Source organism: Orbicella faveolata, unplaced genomic scaffold (genome assembly GCF_042242905.1).
Source record: "Orbicella faveolata isolate gen_17 unplaced genomic scaffold, um_ofav_v1 contig_34, whole genome shotgun sequence".
Taxonomy (NCBI): domain Eukaryota; kingdom Metazoa; phylum Cnidaria; class Anthozoa; order Scleractinia; family Merulinidae; genus Orbicella; species Orbicella faveolata.
In genome coordinates, this window is record NW_028301563.1 from 21,915,001 (window position 1) to 21,939,170 (window position 24,170).

The 24,170-nt window shown below is 40.4% G+C and overlaps 1 protein-coding gene across 3 annotated transcripts in view; it reads left to right on the forward strand.

The window, feature by feature from the left end:
* LOC110042207 (Golgi-specific brefeldin A-resistance guanine nucleotide exchange factor 1-like) overlaps positions 1 to 23,137 on the forward strand; it is a 111,093-nt gene extending 87,956 nt beyond the window's left edge. For all 3 annotated transcript variants that reach the window (XM_089270772.1, XM_089270774.1, XM_089270775.1), the window contains 19 exons: positions 141 to 382; positions 6,252 to 6,454; positions 7,204 to 7,327; positions 7,726 to 7,848; positions 8,475 to 8,557; positions 11,872 to 11,935; positions 12,307 to 12,479; positions 12,947 to 13,046; positions 13,571 to 13,747; positions 13,901 to 13,965; positions 15,681 to 15,792; positions 16,588 to 16,659; positions 16,935 to 17,050; positions 17,228 to 17,302; positions 17,986 to 19,171; positions 19,544 to 19,645; positions 20,160 to 20,273; positions 20,861 to 21,194; positions 21,536 to 23,137. In XM_089270772.1, coding sequence (XP_089126898.1) covers positions 141 to 382; positions 6,252 to 6,454; positions 7,204 to 7,327; positions 7,726 to 7,848; positions 8,475 to 8,557; positions 11,872 to 11,935; positions 12,307 to 12,479; positions 12,947 to 13,046; positions 13,571 to 13,747; positions 13,901 to 13,965; positions 15,681 to 15,792; positions 16,588 to 16,659; positions 16,935 to 17,050; positions 17,228 to 17,302; positions 17,986 to 19,171; positions 19,544 to 19,645; positions 20,160 to 20,273; positions 20,861 to 21,194; positions 21,536 to 21,978 — 3,908 coding nt within the window. In that variant the 3' untranslated portion in view covers positions 21,979 to 23,137. The remainder of the gene's footprint in view (positions 1 to 140; positions 383 to 6,251; positions 6,455 to 7,203; positions 7,328 to 7,725; positions 7,849 to 8,474; positions 8,558 to 11,871; positions 11,936 to 12,306; positions 12,480 to 12,946; positions 13,047 to 13,570; positions 13,748 to 13,900; positions 13,966 to 15,680; positions 15,793 to 16,587; positions 16,660 to 16,934; positions 17,051 to 17,227; positions 17,303 to 17,985; positions 19,172 to 19,543; positions 19,646 to 20,159; positions 20,274 to 20,860; positions 21,195 to 21,535) is intronic.
* The last annotated feature ends 1,033 nt before the right edge of the window (positions 23,138 to 24,170 follow it).

The following is a 24,170-nucleotide window of genomic DNA, read 5'->3' on the forward strand; positions in this document are numbered from 1 at the left end:
TTCTGTGTTTCTATCGAGTTATAGAAACACGATTTTTAACCAATCAGTGCGCAAATTTTCTTAGGACTATTTTCTAAATAAATACATTGTTTGGTTGCATATGTAAGCTGACGGTAAGTGTGAAAAATTCATCTTTGTAGGTGATGACGACTCAGGGACAGATGAAAACTGTGATTCACCACCTTTGTCTCCACCCTCCCCACCCACCTCAGGCTTTGCTATGGCCAAGAAAATGGCAGTGGGTGTGGCTTCAGAGGAGAGTGAAGAGATTACACAGAAGTATAGTGACAGTGATAAAGTACTTCAATCTCGTGTTGGTCTTGTGTTCTCTTCTGACCTTCCAACAGCTGACACCCTAGCTAAACTGAGGCAGAGAAAAAAGGTATTCGTACCATATCAGCTCTTTACACACCAATTAATGGTTATTCAGAATTAAAAGTTAGCCAAGGGTTATTTCTCCTGTTTCAGGTGATATTTGTGGTCAATTTTAAATGACAGTTTGGGATTAGCTTAATCCTAATTTGGAGAACTAAACGGATACAACAGCTCATTATTAGTGACTTACGAAAGTAAATTTCTAGTTGATGCTGAACGATGTCAGATATGGTGGCCTGAGGATAGTACAATAGTGTATTGAGGCTGTCACAAAGTATTTGCAGTTTACCGATATCCTTACAATGGTTATTACACCCTTGTGCTGTGTTTCCTGTTAGATGTTTGACACTGTGAAAAAGTGGAACAAAGAACATGGGATGGGAGGCAAACCAGGGGTGGGGGAGAACAATCTACAATGCCTGGCACTTTTTGTGTATCTTGATCATCCGACGAAAAATGATGTCACATCCAGTAAAAAAAGCGGGCTGAACGGCAAAATTAAATTGAATATGGCATAATCGTTCTCTCAGTAAGTAAAATGGCGATATTTTGCGATCGGCCGGATATTTTAAACGCTTTATTTGGCCACGATAAACAAAATTTTGTCTTCTTCCTCGTCATATCAGTTTGTTTGAAGAACAGAGCAACTATTTATTCAAAAACACGCTGTTTTGAAGACGTGTTTTTTACGATATGTCGTCATTTCGTTGTCCCTGAATTCCACAGCAGTCATCGTCACCTAATAAACCCCAGTATAAAGCCTAACTGCAAGCAACCTAAGCTAATTTAGGCTAACTGGAACGCTATTCAGGCTAACCGAAATACTAAGTAGACTCACTCAGGCTTAAAAGTTGATTTTTCAACCTGCAACCTCCAACCTGCAAAACATACCTGCCCCTTGAGAGCTGTTAATCGTATTACTGCAAGAATAGACTCGCACACATAATGCGCTTTGTGGAACTTTCTTACGGATCGACACTATCACAAATTCATGTTTTTGCTCATGACTCAAACTGATGTCATAAAATATGTTACGATAGGTTAAGAACCTTAGGCAAGATATGTTTTCCCTAAGCAATCCCTTAATTGATAAACGCTTCGTTACGGGCAGGCCATGAACCCCTTAACTAAAAAGAGCAAGAGGATACTTTTAACTGCGATTCAGTAATGTGGACATGGCGTGGTTTTTTTCTCAGTTGTAATCAAATTTATTTTTTCCGTTTCAACGGTGTTAAATGTTAGCAACATTAAGTTGCAATACCGCCTGCCCCCCCCCCCCCGATCCCGTGAGGTCAACATGCACCTTTTATTTCTTCAAACCCTCTCGTTTTCTTGTTTGCACAACAAGTTCGTTATCTTTTAATCCCTGTCATTTTGAAAGGTTACTCATACATTTTGCATTATCTTTCAGTGTGCTTTCTCTATATAATCTTACATCAAGACTTTTTAATCCCTAAGGGAATGAGAGAACACTAGCAATTCTGACAATTCTCTCTTATAGAGTTTAATTTTAATTTATCACACTAAACTTTCTGTGCCATTTTAACAAACTGTTTGTAAACAGTAGTGAAATTTCATGGCCCTACACCTAGCCATAAAAGGAAGCAACAGCAACAGTGCTACTGTCAGGCTGGTGAATTTTACAACCTAATGAACTCATGTCTGACAATGATGAGTGATTGTGAAGCATGGTGAAGTAGAACTAAAGAATCAGACTGTGCGTGACATTGTTAGTGTTAGTGTTGTGAGAGTGATGCTAGTGTCTGTGAACTCGGACCAGATTAGCAAAGAAAAGGTTCTGTACTAGAAGTGGACAGAGAGCAACAAGTTTGTGCTCAAACACTGAAAAAGCTGGCTCATACCTGTCTTAAAGCAGCTTCATCACTACTTGTCAAGAGTTCCTGACTTGTGTGTGTGGAAAGACTCCCTGTAATGACCTATATGGGGAGGCTCAGCTCAAACTAGGTACCTTTTTCAGGCTTCAGGTACACATGTAAAATGATAGGGATTTCACATGTATGAAAAGGTAGGGAAATCTGTCATTTAGGGATTTCCATTTTTCTGGTTCTAAAATGTTGTTGAAAAGCTCTCATTTACTCTCCAGCCAGAATGAGAGGATTCTGTAATATTGTTTATTAACTTCTTTTCAAGGGAATAGAAAAGGGATGCAGTATTCTTAAATAGATTTGTAGAGGGGTACATGTACCCTTTTGCAATGAAAGGTCTACAGAAGAGGTGCCTAATTTCTATCAAAGTGGTACAAATGTATACAAAAGGGTAAGGGGTAATGGACCTTGAGATTTAGCCTTCCCATTTAAAACTTTGTAGAATACTACCTCCCCCCCCCCCCTCCTTGTGTAACAAAGATGTTCAAATTATTGTGCCAAGGGATTGAGTTTCCAATTGTATCTTGAATTAAAGGTCAAATGAACCAAAATTTAGACCTCTTTTCTTCAGCCATTTTATGGCCACGAAATGTAAAAGGAAACTTATGCAAAAATTTTTTTTTCTGAGCCGTGAAAAGGAGTCAAAATGTTAAAAGTACGAAGATAGCCGATGGCTTCACGAAAACATTTCCAAAATGAACGCGCACTTTAATGGAAGGAGTGGAACTGAGACTCTGCTTGTGACGTCATCGTTGTCTTGAACATTGCTGCGTTTCTGTAGTAACTGCTAGGAAAATGTGTTTGGTACATCCCAGAAAAACTGGGTGGGGGTGTGCTGCCCACTTCTCAAAACCCTTACCCTATTTATGACCAAAATCTGCGATTTTCCCTACCCCATTTATGACCGTTGCAATTGCTACATTTGCCTAAACATAATTTGTGAAGGGCCTTTTATGGATGGTTTTATCGATAATGATGAAAATTTAACTAGCTTCTTTTCTTCTAAAAAACATACCAATTTGAAGACTAGAGTGCAAAAACCTTAACCTACAGTATTTATGACCAAAACGGCTGAAAAACCATACCCTTTGGGGCCGCACATACCTATATATAGCCAATATAAGAGTCGTACCCCCCCCCCAGGGGGTAGGAATCAAAACATTATTGCCTTGATGACATAATAGAGATATCAGCCTTGATAATTTCAGGGACGGCTATAGGGGATAACCAATCTCTAAATAATCAAGGATTATGGGACTCCACTATCAAAATGATGCCTGATGCTTACTGTAAATTGCATAAATTACTCCTACAATGTACCAGAATTTTGTTTTGTGGGTTAGCCCAAATCCGTTTTCATTACTGAGGTGCAAATATCCTAAAAACAACCAACTGACACTGACAATTTTAAATAACAGTGGAAGCCTGTTATCAGGCCACCAACAGGCCACAAACATCTGACTGCATAATTAATAAATAAGAAAATGACCGACTGAGCTTTTGTGTGAGCCAGAATAAAGTGGCCATAATAACAAGGTGGCTGTGTTAACGGAGTGGCCGTAATAGTGATAGAGATGATACTCTCAAACACCTGTACCCATAAAGATTTTGGAAAGTATAGTTTGCGTAATCAGTTGGAAGAGGATGAGGGAATATGGAAATAAAATAGAGTGGCTCTTGTGTACCTGAGACAACCCTTCCCCCGAGTTACCCTGGCCGAACTAACCTTTCACTTATTTCCTTGCAAAATTCAACCAACCGTTTACATGAGTATCGCGAACCAGACTTGGAGGCAAGACAATTCAGGTGGGCAAGTTGACTCGCCTTGGCAAGTAAAGTAACCGACAACTTTCTTCATATAAAAAACACTTTGGCTTGCCTAACGGGGACAATTCTCGGCATGGCGAGTGTCACGTAATGTCTAGATTAAGATTTAAAGGAGCAATTTGTATCAAAGAAGAGAAAATTCACTCGGCAAAACCCACTGTGGTCAAATGACCGAGGGAAACTTAAACAAAGAGGGCTATTTGCACATTTGATTCAAATTATAAGGGTTATTAATAATCGTGCAAGTCATACATACATACAAACACGCATACATACATACATGCATACATTTTATTTTTGTTTTCAAATTAAAATTACAATTATAACATGCCAGCAGATAGCTGAGCTAATCTAGGAGGGTCATGTTTACACGAACTATTAATGTACAACCTTTACTTGGGCTACAGGGACTGCATTTTCACATATAAACACTTGATAAAGTTGCCTCAGAGGGAGGGTTGTCACGGTTATCCGGGATCATATAAATGGGGCCTTACAAACATTACTACCACTTTTTGGTGTGTTGCCTCAAAGAAGACCCCCACGATTTTTAAAGGGGAAGGTTCTTAAACAGGACCTTATCTCGGGCCTTCAATGGCGGATTCCTTCTGATGGCTTGGTTTTGAATTGATTCAATTACTTTTAAAGAGGAATAGAACTTAAAAATCTTCCTCGAATTCCATGGAGACATCAGGTTTCATGTAATCAAGTTTTTACTGGGCGTTTTAAAAGCACCTACCATGAAAAAGAATGATGACCCCAAAGTACCAATATATGTACTGTATCTTACTGAAAACAACAATCTTCAAAGAGAGATCTAGGAATGTGTATAGGCGTACGAGCTGGGGGGGGGGGGGGGGGCGAAGGGGGCTGCAGGCCCTCCAGTCACGGAAATAATTCAGGCAAAACTCTAATGATTCGGACAACGACACTTGAGAGAAAGCATTACAAAATAATGCTATTGGCGTGATTTTCAAAACTCGTAAAAAATGTTTCTCCTTTTTCTGAGTCTCTGTGTGATTAGACGCCCGACCGCGAGTCTGTAGGCCGTCAAGTTACTTGAGGTTTTTTGTTAACTACAAGTCGTTTAAATGTATATCGTGGAAATCCACGATAAGGATATTTCCTTTCCCAATTTTCTATCAACAAAACAAGGACACGAATCAAAGCGAATGAAGACCAAGACTTTTGTTTTTGTGGAAACCCTGAAAAGAGCCGTTTGGAATGTCTTAACCGTGGGGTGTTCCTTTCTTTCTTTCTTTCTTGAATTTTTCTTTGGAGGTGTTACCCTAGTACGTCCATGTTGTTTACCATCATATTGACGTGGCTTCTGAATTCATGAAAGGCTTGATGGACTAGCAATGCCTCATGTTCTTCTTTGTACGTCTCGATATAGGATAGCTTCTGTAACGGTCGTCCAAACGGTGCATCTTGAAACACAAATCTCTCTGTTGCTGATCAGCCGTCCTCTGAACGAAGAACTTTTCTCTTAATAAGTTTTAGACTCTACTCGATTGAGACTATTCGTAGAGGTCATTGAATATGCAAGCTTTCAATATAACTCTCTTTGTGAGCGTTTTCGTTTTTCACGCAATTTGAGTGCGTTTGCATCCCGATTTCAACACTCACGCATTAGGGCTTTGCTTAATTTTTTCGGGCAAGAAGGCCCCCCCACCTCCCGAGTCCGAAGGTGCCCGTACGCCTATGGGAATGTGGGATACTGACCTTCAACATGCATGCGATCCAGCTTGTCTCTTCTACCAATACACGTGAGCCAAGAGCAACAAAAGCTCTGGTGACAGCGACTTTCGGAACTAAATGGCTTCTGTTTTACAAATAGAGAAAAATCGAGAGTAATCGAAGCGCCATTTTCTCGCTTTGTGAAACGAACTGCGAAGCGCAGTTTAGACGGGATCTGACGTCATTTTTTCGGTGGATGATGCATATACGAAAATTTCAGGAGTCGTCTGCCCCGCTCCTGGAAACAAACCCATGACCTTCCCGCACTGGTCAGGTGTTGTAGTCACTGAGCTATTCATGGAAAGCTTTGTTGTGTTTTGGTTCATGACATGTTACTCTCGCAATGGACCTAGCGTCAGATCTGTAGCACTATTCCTTACTACTTATTGCAAAATAAGTTAAGTAAGTCGTAGTTTTTGTTAGATTCTTCAAGCAGGCACTGAACAGTTCAACACCAAGCCCAAGAAAGGAATTGAATTTCTCCAAGAACATGGACTTCTTTGCTCTCCCCTTAATCCAGAAGAAATGGCCAAGTTTCTACGTGAAAACCCTCGCCTTGACAAGAAGACTATTGGTGACTATATTGGTGACAAAAAGAACAGCAGGATTCTAGAGGCCTTTGTTCGGTAAAATGATTTTCTTTTTTAGTCTACCAGTTACACTACATTCAGACATGGAGGATTTCCATAGGGAAAATTAATTTGTTCATTTCAAAAGAAAAACGTATAGTTTCAGCCCTATTTTACATGCAGAATTGATCGTGGACCTCTAAATAAACCATTGTCAGTTACGTTACTGTCAGATAATTTCCCAAAATGTTATGCAATTTGCCAGTGAGTTTTGTGAAAGAATTATGATTGTTTATTGTCCAACTGCAGCGAATACCGTCCAAATATCGCACGAAACGAGTACAAGTATACAGCGATATTGTACAGTTATTTGTATTTGTTATCTGTTTGCCGGACAGGTCAGCGCGCGTACGCAAAACTGTCATACTCTCCCTCTTTCGCTGATAGAATTATTGACTACAACAGTTGGATAATAAATCTCTTATTAGATTTGATATGTAGTATCGCTATATATTTTTACTCGTTTTTATTTTGACTCGCCTTACGGGCTCGTCAAAATACGGCACAACTCGTAAAAATGTACAGCGATACTAGATATCAAAACATCTAATTAGATATATTTACTCAATACAACTACGTGACAACTGTTGCTGGGGCCTTTCGGACGAAAATTGTCACATTAAGACAGAGAAAAAAACTTTCCAAGTTCACTATTGAATGAGCGAGCCTGTGTTGCTGGAGTACAGTTCATTTCATTTGTTCAGTGTGACGTGTACCCAAAGTAAGCAGGTTTATGTTGTTCTTAGGTCTTTCCATTTCCATGACTTGAGAGTGGATGAAGCTCTGCGTTCTTTCCTGGAAAGCTACCGTCTTCCTGGTGAAAGCCCTGTCATTGAACACATCATGGAGTTCTTTTCTAAACAGTTTTATGTGAGTGGACCTACCTTCACATGTGTAATGACACACATTCAGTGCTGAATCTTATTTACCTGTATGACCAGTTGTTGTAAGACAATTGATGATTTTTTTTTCATTTACAAATATGATAATGTTCGTTGTGAGAATTCCTCTTTAAACTCTGTCAAAGGTTGTAAGGCGTCTGTTCATGTGGGTTTCTGTCGTAATGTTGTCTTTGGAATTTTTTACACAAAATACAGTTGAACCCTGCTAACTCGAAGTTCTAGGGAAACGAAAAATAGTTCGAGATGACGGGGGTACGTTCGAGATATAATGAAGTTTAACCACCTAAATTCATGAAGAGACAGAACGAGAGCTGCTACATTGTGTCTATTCTGCCATTTATATGCTGGAGTACAAATTATTTTCAGGAAAGTAATCCAGAACCATATGCCAACAAGGATGCTGTATTTACGCTGTGTTATGCTGTTATTATGTTGAACGTGGATCAACACAATTCCAACATCAAACAGCAGAAGCCGATGACATGTGAGGTACAGTCAGCAGTCATTATATGATCACTATTGTGTTGTCGTGAGTTACAGTGGAAGCAGACCGCAATGGGAGAACCAATCAAATTTAGGATTTCCAAAAGAAGACATTGAGTGTCTCCTAAGTGTAATACGTTTTTTTATATATATTTAAGCAGCAGAGTGCTTTTTTCGTGTTGACATGGCCTCATCTAAACACGAGGCGGGGTGGGAGAATTCAAGGCAGCTATGCAAACCCGAGACGCAGTCGGGGGAGCGCTTAATTTTCGAGAATTCTAAAATAATTCGACACAACCGTGTTTACATACTTTCATCTAACATACCTATCGACCAATGGGATTGCGCGTACTATCTTAAATATTTTATAAAAGGCAAGGATGAGCCATGAAGCCGTATTTACTGGTAGGATATGAAGTAAAACACCTCTGCATCAGTAAGTTTTACATTAAAAGTCATTGTGACACATAGCGACGATATGTATGCCATTTTTTGGAAGCTGAAGAATCTATTCTGCAAAACAAACAAACAGGCTTATGGCAAAAAGGTTGTCGTTGCATAACAAATAGCAATATGCAAAATGCCCGATAAGTTAAAGAAAATCACGTAATCTGCTTGTCATTTTAATGCAGGATTTTAAGAGAAACCTGAGAAGAACAAATGGTAACGGTGATTTTAAAGCAAGCATGCTGGAAGAAGTCTATCATGCAATCAGGTATCACTGCAGTACACTGTTGTAATCACCCCAGCCCGTAGGGTCTTTCGAGGGTCAAATACTTCCCCATAACTCGAGGGAAATAAATTAGATAGCTAACTTGTTAGCACAGTGGACTTGGCGACTGCTTTTAGACTCCTTGAACTGTCTTCTGTAACAGGGTTCTGGACTCTGGATTTTTCTCCAGCTAAAGTTGATTCAGTTAGATTAAATTATTAGATTAAATTGGTGATAACATATTGACACATCAGAGACCAATCGTAATACAGAATTACCATCACTGGCCCAGGTTGTTCGAAAGGTGGATAACGCTATCCACAGTATAAATCACTGTCCAGCGGATAGCATGGTTTGTTTTGTTAACGTTTATCCACTGGAAAGCGATTTATCTGGTGGATTAAATTGGTGATAACATATTGACACATCAGAGACCAATCGTAATACAGAATTACCATCACTGGCCCAGGTTGTTCGAAAGGTGGATAACGCTATCCACAGGATAAATCACTGTCCAGCGGATAGCATGGTTTGTTTTGTTAACGTTTATCCACTGGAAAGCGATTTATCTGGTGGATAGTGTTATCCTCCCTTTGAACAACTGGGACCTGCTCTATAACTACCATCCAAGAGCAAAACAGCCTTCATACTCATCCCAAATCTCCCTTAAGACTAAAGATGGCGGCTTTACACTCTACCACAATACCTTGCCAACCTAACACAGCCCATTAAGCACAGGGAAAGTCATATTTTGGCAATATTTGTATTGACGAAATTGTGTATGCTACATTTGAATACTTTAGAGCTTTTTGTATGTTTTTATGAGCGTTGTTAAGGTTTTCCTGCTCTAAGAATTGGGTAAATGTACAAGTCGCTTCCTTTCTCCTTACGGAGGATTACGCAAGACGCGAATAACCCTTAACAAACGGGTCAATTTTATGATGTGTTGAACCTGGTATGATACATTAACTACTTCACAAAAAGATTCCATGTTGCCTTGCGTCTGTTCAGTAATAGATCACAGATGACGTCAAAATGTGGCAAGATCAAAAAAGTAACACACGAGGCGATAGCCTCAACACTGATGTTCTTTAATACCACATTTTGACATCTTCTGTGATCTATCACTGAACAGACGTACGGCAACATGAAATCTATTTGTTTTATATAATAAAGAAAAAAGCTACTACATATAAAGCTTTTTTATTTCAGAATCTTTCACCCTAATTCGAAAGTCGGCCTTTGCCACGAAGAAAAGCCATTTGACCTAATCTATTGTCTATGCAAAATGAACTAATCTCATTGGTTGCTATGCGCAGCAAAGAATTGTGATTGGTCCAGGAAAATCACGCCACTGTCAAACTTGACTCGAATTAACAAATTGACGTCAGTTTTTCATGCGTCTGTCCTGTTATTGATCATGAATTTCATCATAACATTGTCAAAGTAGCTGTGGATCCACGAGGCGATAGACGTGTGGATCCGCACACTACTTTGACAATGTTATGACGAAATTCATTGTCAATAACAGGACAAATGCATGAAAAACTGACGTCAATTTGATTTTTACGATAACAAATTGTCAAATTGTCCGCTCTCGCTCGTTGACGCGTCGCATAAATTATAAATTTGTGTCTGTCTGCTTGTTGACGATGAAAAGTAGCCAATGAGCGCGCGAGAATTTTATAGTTATCGTAAACAAATCGCTTCTCGTGGAATGAAAACTTACAGTGAAAGCAGAATTGAACTGCGAAATCTACAAATCTTGAAGAAAATGCTAGAAAAGTCAAGTCGGTTTTTGTCATTATAGCAGCCTTGTGAGCCGAAAAGCTTGGATGTTGCGTTGAATATTGAAGGAGTTGAAAAAATACGCTCGGAAAACTTGCGGTTGCGGTCAACACTGGAGGCCATTCGATTCGAGTTTTAAATGAAACGACCGGTAGTGACGGTGGAAATTTGCGTCCTCTGTGGTTGGTGATTCTCAAATCAGTTTGATATAGTGTCGGAGACATCCTATAGCTGCGATACAGTTGGCTGTGAGCTCTACTGGACTGGAACATTCGCGTCGGAAAGCAAGGTTATGTGTTTATTTTAACTGATTTTATGAAGTGATGTTTTCATGTTTCCTTAATTATTTCGAAACTGAGAAAAGTTGAATTGTTTAAATAAATTAGTCATGTAACAATTTTATTAACTGGGTTTGTTAAATTCGAGACAAAGCGATGGTTTCTTACCTTAAAGTAATTTCAAGACCAATTTTGTTTGGTTTAGTCTCGCTCGACTGCCGACTGAGACTGCTCGAGTGTTTTTCGGAGTCATTTTCTAAAAAAGAAACGGCTTTTTCTGTCTTCTTCCTTCTGGTACCTGTTCAATGCCTCGACAAGACTTTTTTTGGACTTTATCTTTCGCCCAGTCACGTAAAATATTGTCTAAATTCTCAAAACTTTCCGCTCTTTTAAAACACAGAGGTGAAAACTTTGAAATGAAGACGTCAATCGTGCGTCTGTCCTCTAATAGATCATAGGCGAGAACCAATCAAAATGCGAGAATAACTTGGGTTATAATACATCAAATATTTTCGCTTGCGCGCGATTGGTCTAAACGCATCACGTGACTGAATATTCCCCAGCTAAAACTGGGGAATATCCGAGGATATTCCCTAATTTTCAATACAGTGGAACCCCGTTAATACGGACACCAAAGGGACATGATAAAGTGTCCGCATTATCCGGGTGTCCGTATTAAGCAGGCTAATTTAAGAGAAAATATATGAACTTTTTAGTTGTCGGGACAAAGAAAACTGTCCGTTAGAAGCAGGTGTCCGTATTAAGCGGGTGTCCGTAGAGTGGAGTTTCACTGTACTGCGCATGTTGCGAAAAATATTTGAAGGATAATAAACACAAAAGCCTCAATTGGCGCAAAAATATGCTTGGATATTTGTCCTTGCACAGTATCTGTTCCTTAAAGCTCACAGACTGTTCGCTTCTTGGAACAGATAATGTTCGCGAACAAATATCCGAGCATACTTTCGCGCCAAATGGAGGCTATTATTTATTTATTATATAAACCAGTATAACATTTTCAATACAAGGGCGTCCTTGTATAAAGGTTGCGATATCAAGTCCCCTTAAATTTGGTCATGAACCAAAATGGTGACTCTAAATAGCAGCGTCTTTAGTATTTCAAGGAAGTATGGACATGCTTTGCGTCTTGGATGAGCTGCATTTTTATCCGGTATATACAACACGTCCAGAGTTAGATTTGATCATCTACATTAAGTTCTTTCTTTTGCTACCTGTCTTGTTTACTGTCAACAGAAATGAGGAGATTGTAATGCCTTCTGAAAGAAGTGGAAAAATAAAAGAAAATTATGAATGGAAGGTGAGAATGGATTGAATGATTACAGTTTTGCGGTAGAACTATTATTTTGAAGCACGATATCCTGTCTCAGCGAGTTGCAAAGTTGCCACCAAAACTTTTCAAGTCTACTAGGACCCAATGAACATTTCTAGAGCAGTGGTTTGCTTTCAGCAGAAACTTCTTGCGGGAGTACGCTTCAGACTATTAGCTGAGATGGATTTCTGGACACTGTATGCGTTGTTTTACTTTAAACCGTGCATTTGAATCAGCAACACTGAAAAACAAATGAGTTTTGCCAGGTTAGCTGTACTGTTAATTTCTTATTAATTGTCGTCATTTCTACTTTGTTGCCTTTCTAAATGTCCATTTGAACATGTGATGATATCAAACAGGTTTTGTTGAGACGTAGCAGCACTCCAGAGGGGAAATACATCCATGGCTTGGGTAGTAGCTTTGATCAAGACTTGTTTTTAATCATTTGGGGTCCTGCAGTGGCTGCTCTGTCATATGTGTATGATAACGGACTGGAAAAAAGTGTTGCACAGAAAGCTATTTTGGGATTCAGGTAAAAAAATCTGTTTAACTTAATGTATTTATTACGTATAATTGTTTTGACAGTTTCCTTTTTCGTGAGGCAACTATATTTCTTTATTGTATTTTTTACCGCCGATGTGTGTATTCTGAGTTTGATGAACGGTCTAATTCAGGAAAATCCGAAAGAAAGTCATATAAACGATGAAAAACACATTGTGGGGCTTTATAATTCAAAGCTAAAAGGCGAGATTTAGCAGAGATGATTGTAAAATACTATTTCATCATTGCTTCCTTGATAAGTTGGAGAGAAATGGATGCAAAAGGGAATGCAAGACCAACTTTCAAAATACAACACTAACCCGTGCAACGCGATAAATGATCGTCCTATGGTGCCACTTTAATGTTATATTTCAAGCCTGTTTTAACTTCAAGAGTTCAAGTGTTGTGTCGTGGGCATAAATGACTGAGCTTGAGTGTTAGATTCTTGTTTTGTTTCAGAAAATGCGCCCTCATATCAGCCCATTACAGCTTGTCAGATGTGTTTGATAACCTGGTTATTTCACTGTGTAAATTTACCACATTACTTATCCCACCCGAGGTGAGTTGCATTGCTGCAATCAGTAACTATATTTTGCGACTTCATGTGTTGTTAAAATATCTGTTATTTCGAGTGAGGTCTTTACCTTCGTAATTTTCACTTTTCGTACGTTATTAAAAGGTACTTAAGTTAAGTTCTTATAACTTGCCTGATCGACAATAGAGGATTTTTGGATTTGCTCTGCAAGCTGTAAAAGTATCAGTACTGACCTGTGACTTGTTGTGCCAAATTATCCCAATCAGTTGAATTTGTATTAGATTTCTGATTACTTGTTATTCTCTTCTGAGCTGGTTACTACGATATGCTTAAAACACTTCTTGGCTTTTATAACGTGAAATTTCTTATTGCCATCGGTATGTCCATGTCTTAGGTTTAACCAGACACTTTCAAACCCAAGCTGGATGTTGATCTATGCTAATCAGTCCTTGATCAATCGCTGAATCGTATTCTCACGATGTTAAAATTGTGTTATTTTACGCATAAGGACTTACTTTTCAATCAAAAATTGATGATTTCGTCCTCAGAGTGGGGAAAGTCTACCAGTGTCGTTTGGTAGAAATCTGAAATCTCAGCAATCAGCAAGAACACTGTTTGCTTTGGCTCATCGTCACGGTGATATTCTCCGTGAAGGCTGGAAGAACATCATGGATTGTATGTTACAACTGTTCAAGGCAAAGATGCTGCCCAAATCTATGGTGGAGGTATTTGAAAGTTACCGCCTTTGTGTTATTATCTTTCTATTTTAGTACTTGTTGTCAAGTTTAAATGAGTTAGCATTGTTGTGTACAATTCCGGGACAAAAAAGTCGAATGAATGTCGGATCGAGCACACTTTTGACTGTTTTGTCGTTTCAGGCTGAGGACTTCGTGGAGGCCAGCGGGAGAATAAGTCTTTTGCCAGAAGAGCTGCCATTTGCAAGGTTTGTCTTCTATACCAGCCATTTGCAGACTGCTTATGTTTTGAATCATTTTTCCGTAACGGGTATCTTTTCCTGCACGCTTTACGTTCAAGGCTATTCTACTTTACTTTTTTTGTGATAACTGACGGAAACAATTTTTACATTCTCATTTGTCGATGAAAGTATGAGCCACTCAACTTGGAAAATGGATCGTCTGTAAACAGTGGCAATTGTGATGCCGCTGAATTCAGTTTTTAATCCGTAAGTTAAAGTTAAAGCTTACTGGCATTGTCAAGAAATAGTGCAAAACGCAACGGTAAGAGAATGCACAAGGAGATGTGACACCGTTGAAAACATTCATGAAGGTATCGGTGATCCTTGTCCCAGACAATTACAAAGAAAGTACCGCTTCTTATCCGATCACCAAGTAATTCTTATTTTCTTCCCTATTTTTTTTTTCTTTCTACATTTTCCCAGCCGATAGATGTGATTTTTTCTTTCTTTGTTACCTTTTGAGAGATCTTAGAAATCAAAATCCGTTTCCAGCGTAGAGTCCTAATACCACAGGGACAGCACCGCATCTCGTGTTTGGCGGGGTTCCTACTTGGCTGGGTGACCAAATACGAATACCCCGTGTTGTAACAACTTCTTTTTTTTCTTTTTTTCTTTTTCTCTTTTTCTCTTTTTTTTTTTTTTTTCTTCCCTTTCCGAGGCGATATCAGTGACTGCAGAACTGCCAGCCTTGTGTGATGTTATTTTCTCTATTTATTCATATCATTTCACCATGTCCATATTTATGTGTATTTATTTACAAAGAGTAGCGAAACGCGTCGTTCGAATTCTCCTCAATTCTCTTGTCCGTTTTTAATCACGGCTTGAATCATTCGAAAAGTTATACGGCTCATCAATTTTTTGATTTTCAATATCTTCTTTTTCGGCAATCAAATACAGTTAAACCTGTATTAAGCGGACACCTTCGGGAAATGAGCTGTTTATACAATTAGCTTCTACATATAAAAGCGTTCGGGCGAAAATCTATTCAATGTAGATCATTTCTGCGGTAAGATAGGGAGTACTTTCGTCAAAAATGCAAAGAAAAATGAGAAAAATTGCGAATAAAAATTAAAATTAATCATTCCGTAAGGAAATCATTTCGCCTTCAGATGGGATAGAACTTGAACTTCGCGACGACTGCAAAAGCTTTATACATTGGTTAGCGGATTCGATCACAAAAAGTTTACAGGAATCGAAAGACGGAGGGAAGGTAGGATGGAGTGAAACTCGCATCCATACCTATGACTTGGATTTTCCAAATTAAAAACGACGTAACTTGTAACCCAACGCAGGGTAACTTTCGGATAACTTAAGAGATTGTCTTGTCTTCCTCAATGAACTGTCAAGTGGAATAGAAACTCGTCGCCTTCCAGCAGTGAAGTGATTTTACTTGCAGTCAGCGGCCCCCACGTTCGATTTCACACTGATGATGGATTTCGATGTTATCCTAAAAACCCAAGTCGACCACCTTTTTTCATGGTTGTCACTGTTAAAGAGCAGAGAAACCACCTCTCAAGAAGTGCAAACGAACTTTCGATGCCAGACCACTCGCCTTAAACGTGTTTCATAAGAGTTTTGAACATGCCTACTGCGCAACAAGCCAATAACAGCCTGTAAAGTCGTTCATCATATTATAGACTGGCCGCACTTTTTCTGGCTCAAACTGTTATTACTATTCACAGGCCGGAAACCTCCATATTTTCGTGGTGGTTTGCAAACCCTGAACCTGCGAGCTACAGAGGCCAGTCTACAGAGGATAAAGAGGCACAGAAACAAGCTCATAACTGCATTAGAGTGAGTTGTTTGACGGGGCACTATAGTTTTGATTCTTCTTTTTTGTTGTTGTTGATAACATTTGAAGAGTTAAAGTCGATGTGTAGCCTTTGCTTAGACTCCAGTTAAGTTTCCCTTTACTCTGCTTTGCTGCCATTACAATTTCTCCAACCCTGTTTGGTGGAAAATGGGAAAAGGAGTGTCCTTGTAGATGAACGTGTTTTTTAAATCACAGGGCCGTAGCCAGAAACAAATTATGACTGAGGCAGTGTCCAAGAAATGAGTTGTGACTGAGGCAATGTTCATGGTTTAATTCTCTTCCTGGGAATTTGGGGTGTTTTTGATGACTATAAACAACAAAAACGAAACAAATGACTGAGGCAAGTGCCTCGGTTTGCCTGTTACTAGCTACGGCCCTGAATCAGGTGTTTGTAATACACTTCAGGAGTTGGCTAGGAATTGTCTTCAGACACGATACAGAAAATATCAAGGTAGTTGCTTACTGACGGAGTAAAGTTGCACTCTGTCTCTCGTGGTGCTCGGAAGCATTTTCTCCTTCCTTCAATCAATGTATCGCTTTGTTTCAGTGAAATCCAGAGTCTTTCTTCGGACTCTCATATCCTAACCTCTCCCACGGGCTAACGGAGTTTGACGCGATCTAGGACGGTTCTAGAACTTCGACCCCCATTACTAAAATCCGCTGTGTGATTAATCAAACTCAAAAGTGAATTACAGTATTATTGGTAAAAAATCTCCGAAGCGGACTGCTGCTAATTAGAAAATAAATCGTGTTTATTTTGACTCCTGTGTCCTTAGGATTGCCATCCAGAGCTCCTTATCACAGAGAGCAAGTTTTTGAGACCGGAGTCGTTGAATGAACTTATGAAGGTGATGTACTTGTTCGTGCACAAGACCGAAATGAAACTTTGTTGTCCTCTATGTTTCACTATAATGCTTATGATGGCCGGGATATTGCTACAACTTGTTTGGAGCTTGGTCATGTCAACTAACAAGTCGATGTCTCTGATAAGTTCTCTTATCGAGTGCTTTGACTTGATGTAACTAACATCATATTTACATTAGAGAAAATCCACTAGGTGCTTTAGTATAGAGTTCAGTCCGTTTTTGTTGTAACAGGTGATTTGTTGTGTTTATTGATTTAGGTGCTGATTTACAATTCCAGTTTTGATAATCATGAATCAATGTCCGCTCAGACATGTGATGAAGAGGCCGCGGTATTCTTCCTTGAGCTCCTAATAAGAGTTGTTTTGCAAAACCGGTAATGTACAATTTTACTCTTTAACAGCCAACAGATTTGTGCCACTTTAATTAATCTTCGGTTTTCGAATGGTCAAGACAGATAACGTCTGGCTGGGTTCGAGTCAGACGTGTTTTATAATACTGAGAGATGACAGTGTCGTTAACAAGGGACACAATGTTTTTATTTGGTTTTCAGGGATCGTGTTTCAGCATTATGGGGCACGGTAAGGGACCATCTTTCCAACATTCTTGTGAACGCATCTCAACACAGGTAAGAACTTCATAACAACTGGTGGCTGTACTTTTCAGTCTCCTGATTATTTCAGATTTGTTAGTTTAAACATATAACAAGATAGCATACCTGAATATTCTATTAGTGACCGGGGCGCTTAATAAATTTTGGTAGTAAGTTAAAGGAAAGCAGTTATTGGAGACAGTGAACTTACTTGCAAGCAGCGCCCATTTAGGTTTATATATTTTTACCTTGCATCTCCGAACTACAAATTGTGAACTTGGCTTAAACGGCTGTTTATAGAATTATCTTATCTATCGAAAGTACCAGTGTTAGAAGGTTGAAGCAGTAGTTGAAGCATATTTTAAAGTTCACTCCTCTGAATAAGGAGCCGTTTATTGGAATGGGGGTGTTTATTGGGTTTAATTGAGGGGCGTTTTTTGGAAGGGTAACGCTTGATCGAATTACTGCCTGTTCGCCTGACAGTGCTACGTTGTTCAACAAATGTTTAGTCTCGTGGAATGCTCAATCCAGTATTCAAAAACGGGTTTTAATCATATTTGGGCTTCATAGGTTTGTTTTGAAGAGGGCTGATCGTTGAATCTAGAGTTTTGGGTTACTTTGAGAAAAACGCTGATACGACTTGTGAAACTGGTATTAAACCTACTTACTGTATTGGAAGCTAATGTATAAAATCTTTTTAATTTGAATTTTTTTTGCAGTTCAATTGTAGAAAGGTCTGTTGTGGGCTTACTCCGGCTGGCGATTCGCCTTTTGCATAAAGAGGAAGTCTCCAGTCAAGTCCTTTTAACTCTACGAATCCTTCTCCTAATGAAGCAAAATGTTCTTCAAGCTTGTGGCAGGCAAATTTCATTCGGACTTCACGAACTTATTCGAACCAATGCCTCAAGCATAACATCCTCTAGAGACTGGGTCACAGTGTTTACGCTCTTAGAATGTGTTGGGGCTGCCGCCACGCCACCTACTGTCACTTCGGGTCCTGTTGCCATGGCATCAGTATCCAAGGATCCGGATAGTGATTCAATCGCGGGAGATTACGAATTTGCCGACGGAATTTCGAACTCGGAAAGCGATGTAAGCTCATTTGCGAGCATCGAGGCAGATTCGGCATTAAGCGGAAGCGTTTTAGGAGACACGTGGTTAGTGATTACGAAACAGGATTCGGAAAGTTCTCCTGCAAACCAGTATGAATTGACTGTAGGTGTTGAATTAAACAAACATGATAGTAAATCATTTGTCAAATCGTGCCAGACCTTGGCATTTTTAATCCGCGATAACGCTCACGTCACCAAGGAGAATTACCTGCAGTGTGTGCACGCCATTCGCGTGTTTTCAGAAGCCAGTCTGAATGGAGGTGCGGGATACCGGCAAGACGGCTGGCAATTTAAAGAAAACGGAGCTGATTACAAAGGCAGCTGGGGACGATCAAGCAAGAAGGCGTCATCGTCATCCTCGCGTTTGAAGAAAGTGAGCCCAACAGGCTTAAAGACGCGCAAATCTACTAAGTCAGCAACAAGCAGTCCAGCCACGAGCGAAGACGAAGCTGAAATTGTAGAGACTATTAACAATACTTACGATGCTATGTCTCTCCAACTCACCGAACTCATGTACACGCTACACACTCATGCAAGCAGCATCTTTGAGAAAATCCCAGGTGATAGTAACCAATCACAGCAAAGTAGGCCTAGTGACGTAACAGCACATGATCAGAGCATGGACTTCCTGTGGACTAAATGCTGGTGTCCCTTGTTGCAAGGAATCGCGCGGCTCTGTTGTGACGTCCGCCGTGATGTAAGAATGTCTGCGCTCACTTATCTCCAGCGGGCATTACTTGTTCATGAGCTGCAAGATCTGACAGCAGTGGAGTGGGAAGCGTGCTTTAACAAGGTGAGTCGTAATGAGAGAAGAGTACTGTTACTAGGTAACAGCAAGAGGTTAGTAGACTGCACACTATAGTACTTTAGAGAGAGATACCTGTTGGATGTATATGGTGTGAGAGGTAATTGCGGTGGGCAATCGTATCTCCTGTCACGGAACACGGTCTTCAGTGGGAGGAAAGAAAAATGCGAAGCCTTTGTAAAAACGTTGTAGATGTCCTTATGTGAACGTGACTATGCATACGTGGAAGGTCGACTTGTAGCAACTCTGTTACACACTAGCCAGTCATTTGACTAAATACAAAATGAGTACTTTACATTGCCTGTGTGTCACGATGACCTTTATACACCCTGAATGAGTGATAAGTCCGTGTGTTTGTAGGTTTTGTTTCCCATGCTGTCTCAGCTGCTAGAAGTTAATAGCAACGGTGACCCAATGGGTGTGGAGGAAACACGCATGAGAGCTGCCACACTCCTGTGCAAGGTATCAAACATTTGGCGTATATTATTTTACTAGACAGAGACTACTTCATGTTATTGTAACATTTATTACCCATTCAAATCCTCTGAATTTCTCAAACATTCAAACTGCTATATATAGATAGATAGATAGACAGACAGACAGACAGACAGATAGATAGAACCACTTTGTGTGTATTTTTTTGTCATAGCTGTTAATATAGTTTTTCACCTGGGATGGACCATTTGGGACGAACCTATTGTGACGAAAGTGACCCATCACATGTGCGACCCTCGTCTCTAATCATCCGAAAGTAGTGATATGTGGAACCCTGTGCGTGGCAGCCGAGAGGATGACCTTGAGAACGTTATAAAACTAACCGCTAAACATGAGCCAAAGTTAACTGTACCTCTAAGCTAACCGTCGGCTAACTTGATGCTTTACCTAACCCCGAAATACTGTCTAGACATGGGACGCTCGTTTCCAATCAATTTTAACGAAGTTAGTCATGGATACATCTGTTATTTTCATGTTCCAGGTATTTCTGCAGCATCTAACTCCTTTACTGTCACTGTCCACGTTCACTGCCCTCTGGCTTACAATCCTTGAATTCATGGATAAGTACATGCACGCAGATAAAAGCGATCTTTTGGTGAGTTCTTGGGATATTTCAATCAAACTTCAAAACTTAGAGGAAGACGTAACTCCTCTAGAGAAGTAGCATTCGTCCTAAGAAGGGTAAAGTAATCTTTTAAGGCAAAAAATGAGCACAAATAAAACTGCAACCTACAGCGTGTCAGGCCTTGTTGTTTACAGACTGTGTACAGGCTCCTCCGACGGGCGGTTGTACGCAGACAAGGTTGTTTATATTTTTGCTTTTTTTGTTGCATGGTAGTAAAATGTCGTGAAACTCATTAAAACAAAGAAAAGCATTACTGTGACGGCGTTTGGATATCTGATCTTAATTAGCATAGATTTTTACGAGTTTATTTCTCCTTTTTCTCCTTAGTTTTAGTTTCGATTGAGAACGTATATCAAACATTCAAGATGGTGTTTGACCACATTTTCAAACACCGAGAAGGGAGTACTTTTGATGAACTTCGAGGTTTATTTCATTCTGATAGGACTCCATCTGGTGTGCTGAGAGTACAGGGCGAGGTCCAGTAACCTCCCCCTCCCCAGGCTACATTTCCCTCTCTGCTCTTAATTCTACTACATTATTAACCTTTACCTTCACAGTTTGAAGCCATTCCAGAATCCTTGAAGAACATGTTACTGGTGATGTCAACAGCTGGGATATTTGATGAAGAGGAATGTGCACTAACAGCTCATTCCCAGGGCGACAGCCGCAAGACACACAGCAGATCAGACTCCGAAGTACACAAGTACTCCGCCCTGTGGCAGGTCACGTGGGAGCGAATCGACTGCTTTTTACCCAATCTACGGCAAGAGCTTTTTACACCTCGTAGCCAATCTCCCCCTGCCAACACTCCTCCAGTCAAGGTGGAGCAAGAGAAGGTATTGACAGAACCATCTAATCCTGGTTCAGATTTGACGTGTCCTGTTGATGAAGGTAAGAAACTGTTATTCTGTCAGTTAAATAAGAAAAACTTTCTTTGTTTGTGTGTTGTCAGTAATCTGAACTGGTCTCTAAGAAACGTGACGTATCCCTATTGTGTTATGCTGATGATTGCTTACCATTGCCTACGCTATCTATTTTGATTAGAGCGCAAGAATCCAAAACTGTATCCGCACTGTCTTCTACTAAGATTTGTCTGATATTGAGAAAATATATCTCAGCAGTTTAAAACTTGTCATTGTGTGAAGACGGCCAGATAGTTAGAATCTAAGAAGTGCTTCCAGACACGCTATAATGTTCAAGTCCCTCAAGTGATCAGTTCGTTTTCTTGTTAGTTGAGAAATTGAATAAGCCAGACAAGCCCGACAAGCCTAACCCTGGCCCAAGCTTGCCCTCAAAACAGGGAAGCACCAGCACTAGCAGCATCTCTTCCCCTCCTAGCGGGGGACAACAACAAGTCTGTGTGGTGCTCCAGCCACCGCTTCCATCTTTAGCAAACAGGAGCAGCTCCCCAACACATCTGGGCTCGTTGGCGGACAATGTACGTCCCAGCTCAGTACCTATCATCCTGGCTCCCAGTCCAGCCCTTTCAGCTCGGCCACTCTCCTCACCTCAGGGGTCTCGGTCCTCAACACCTACTGATCCAGGCCCCAAACAAATGGAAATGTCTGAGGAAGCTCCTGTGGGTGATAACCATGCTGAAACTTCCGATAGCGAGTCAGGGAAACCTGCTACAGCAGCACAAGAGAGGCCAAAAGCTTCCATTTATGACATTTAGAACGTTACCTATATTTTATTGGAAGTTATCAAATGAATTGGGTGCCTTATTTGGGCCTTTTACGCATATTGTAAGGGTAATTTAACAGTTCGCACTTGATCGGAATAAGAAAAATGCAATGTAATAAAGGGCCTCTAACAGTCTTTTTCACACAATACTTAGGCAGGTAATGAATTGTAACGTGACCGTCTGACGTGTTGCATCCTTTGGAAGTGATTTTAATGGATTTACTTCAGTTACCCGATCACAGGAAAGTAAGAGTAAGGTGGTATGTAATAATAGTCTGTGTGATTGATCAGGTTTGATGAAGGTGGCTTTTTCTTTTTCGCAGTAATCAATTTTCATGTCAAGGGCATAAGGCAACTGGAAAAAGGTGAATCTGGAAACGTATACAACAACATTCAACATTTAAAATAATAAAATTGTGTTTTGCTTCCATCGCAATAGACTAATCTAAGTTAAATTTTATTTATTCTTCATCCAAACATTCGTGATAAATTGGCACATATTGGTTGAATTAAGGAGGCTCTTGATAGTTGGAAACGCTGGTGGCATTATGTCATCCATTCGTCAACATCAAATATAGAACAAGAGTGGTATACTATGTTGCCATTCTGTTAGCCCCTGAAACTCGTGACTGGGTACGTTCAACTGTGTCTACCAACTGTATTTGGCGATTGTTGCTCACACAAACGTTTAGCGTTGAATCATGTTCATTTCTGTTACAAAGTAACTAGTTTCGAAAGAAACTGTTGTGCAGGGATAGTAGGCAAGTAATCACTTAATTGATTATGGTAAATAAACCACCGTGGCGAATTTGGAAAGCTGAGTTTTCGAGTGTTTACTTTTTGCTGATCCTCTGGGCCAACTCTGGAATCATCAGCGTCACAAATTCACCATAAATAATTTGCCGTGATTGTTTTTATTAGCCTGTCTCGTCTTCACTCTTTGCCTCCTCTATCATGTCATACGAATCAGCAACGATTAAGATAGATGTTGCAATTTGTTTCAATTTTGTTCAAATGTGAACCAAAAAGCACTGTAGGTTGTCTCGGTTGAAACGATAGAAATAGCTAACATGGCATGACCTACATCACTTTCAACGTCAATAGATATCGAGTACAAAACTACAAATGGAATAAAACTACGTGACCTTGAATGTGTGAAAATCGTTGTTTTGGCTATCCAGAGGCTTCACAGAACCTATCCCTTGCATTCGTGTTCATCAAATCCCCCGCGGCTTTTATTTTGTTCACGCCCTGGCTCGGTGATGTCGCAGAAAATATAACGTCTCGACGCATGCAAATATTTATGCTCACGTCCGTTGTCAGAATATTCCTCGCGCCGCGTAATATAATTCTGCTGCTAGATCGTTAACCCGCGATCAGGTTTACTTTATGAAAAATTTTCCCTTTCGCCTTCGCGTTCGCCTCCCAAATAGAACGCCTAATCGCAGGTTTATACTGCTAGGGCGGGAGCAAAATATTAAACTCATCGCCAATTGATGAGCTTGGGAAAGGTGCCTTAGGTATGGTGGAGCCGAGAAATGAGCCTCGAGCAGAGCATGCAGGTATCTACGGCAACCCTGAGAGTGGTAACCACCTAAGAAACCTACGCCCAACAAGGGGCTTGGAAGGGCGAAGGGCCCCGCGAACAGGGGTGGGGTGGGGGCCTGGGACCTACGTCAACTGCCAATAATCTCCAAGCACCTTCCCCCAGCTCAGCTTGAAGACATACACAGGTAGCAAATCGAGAACAAAGCCAAGCTGCAACAATGAGAGCTGGGGGCGCAAATCTGCCACGCCAAGTTGCAACAGTATGGCCCATGACCGCAAGGTACGGGTGCCTGCCATATCCAAAAGGCCAGGTTGCAAAGTCAGCCACGATTCCAGAGCAGGGAACGTGCGTCTGCATTCGTCTGTTGAATCCAATGAGCCAGGCTGTGAGGTCAGCAAGTGCGAGTACGACGGTGGAGGAGGCCCGCAGACTCCAAAAGGCCACGGAGTGTGGTTATTTCACACAATGCACGGGTATGCAAACGCCTGCCCTATCCAATAGACCAGGCTGTGTGATCGGCACTAGCCGAAAGCACGAAAATGCAAACGCCTGCCGTATCCAATAGCCCAGGCTGGGTGATTGAAGCAAATCTAAGGCACAGGTATACAAAGGCCTGCCATATCCAATAGGCCAGG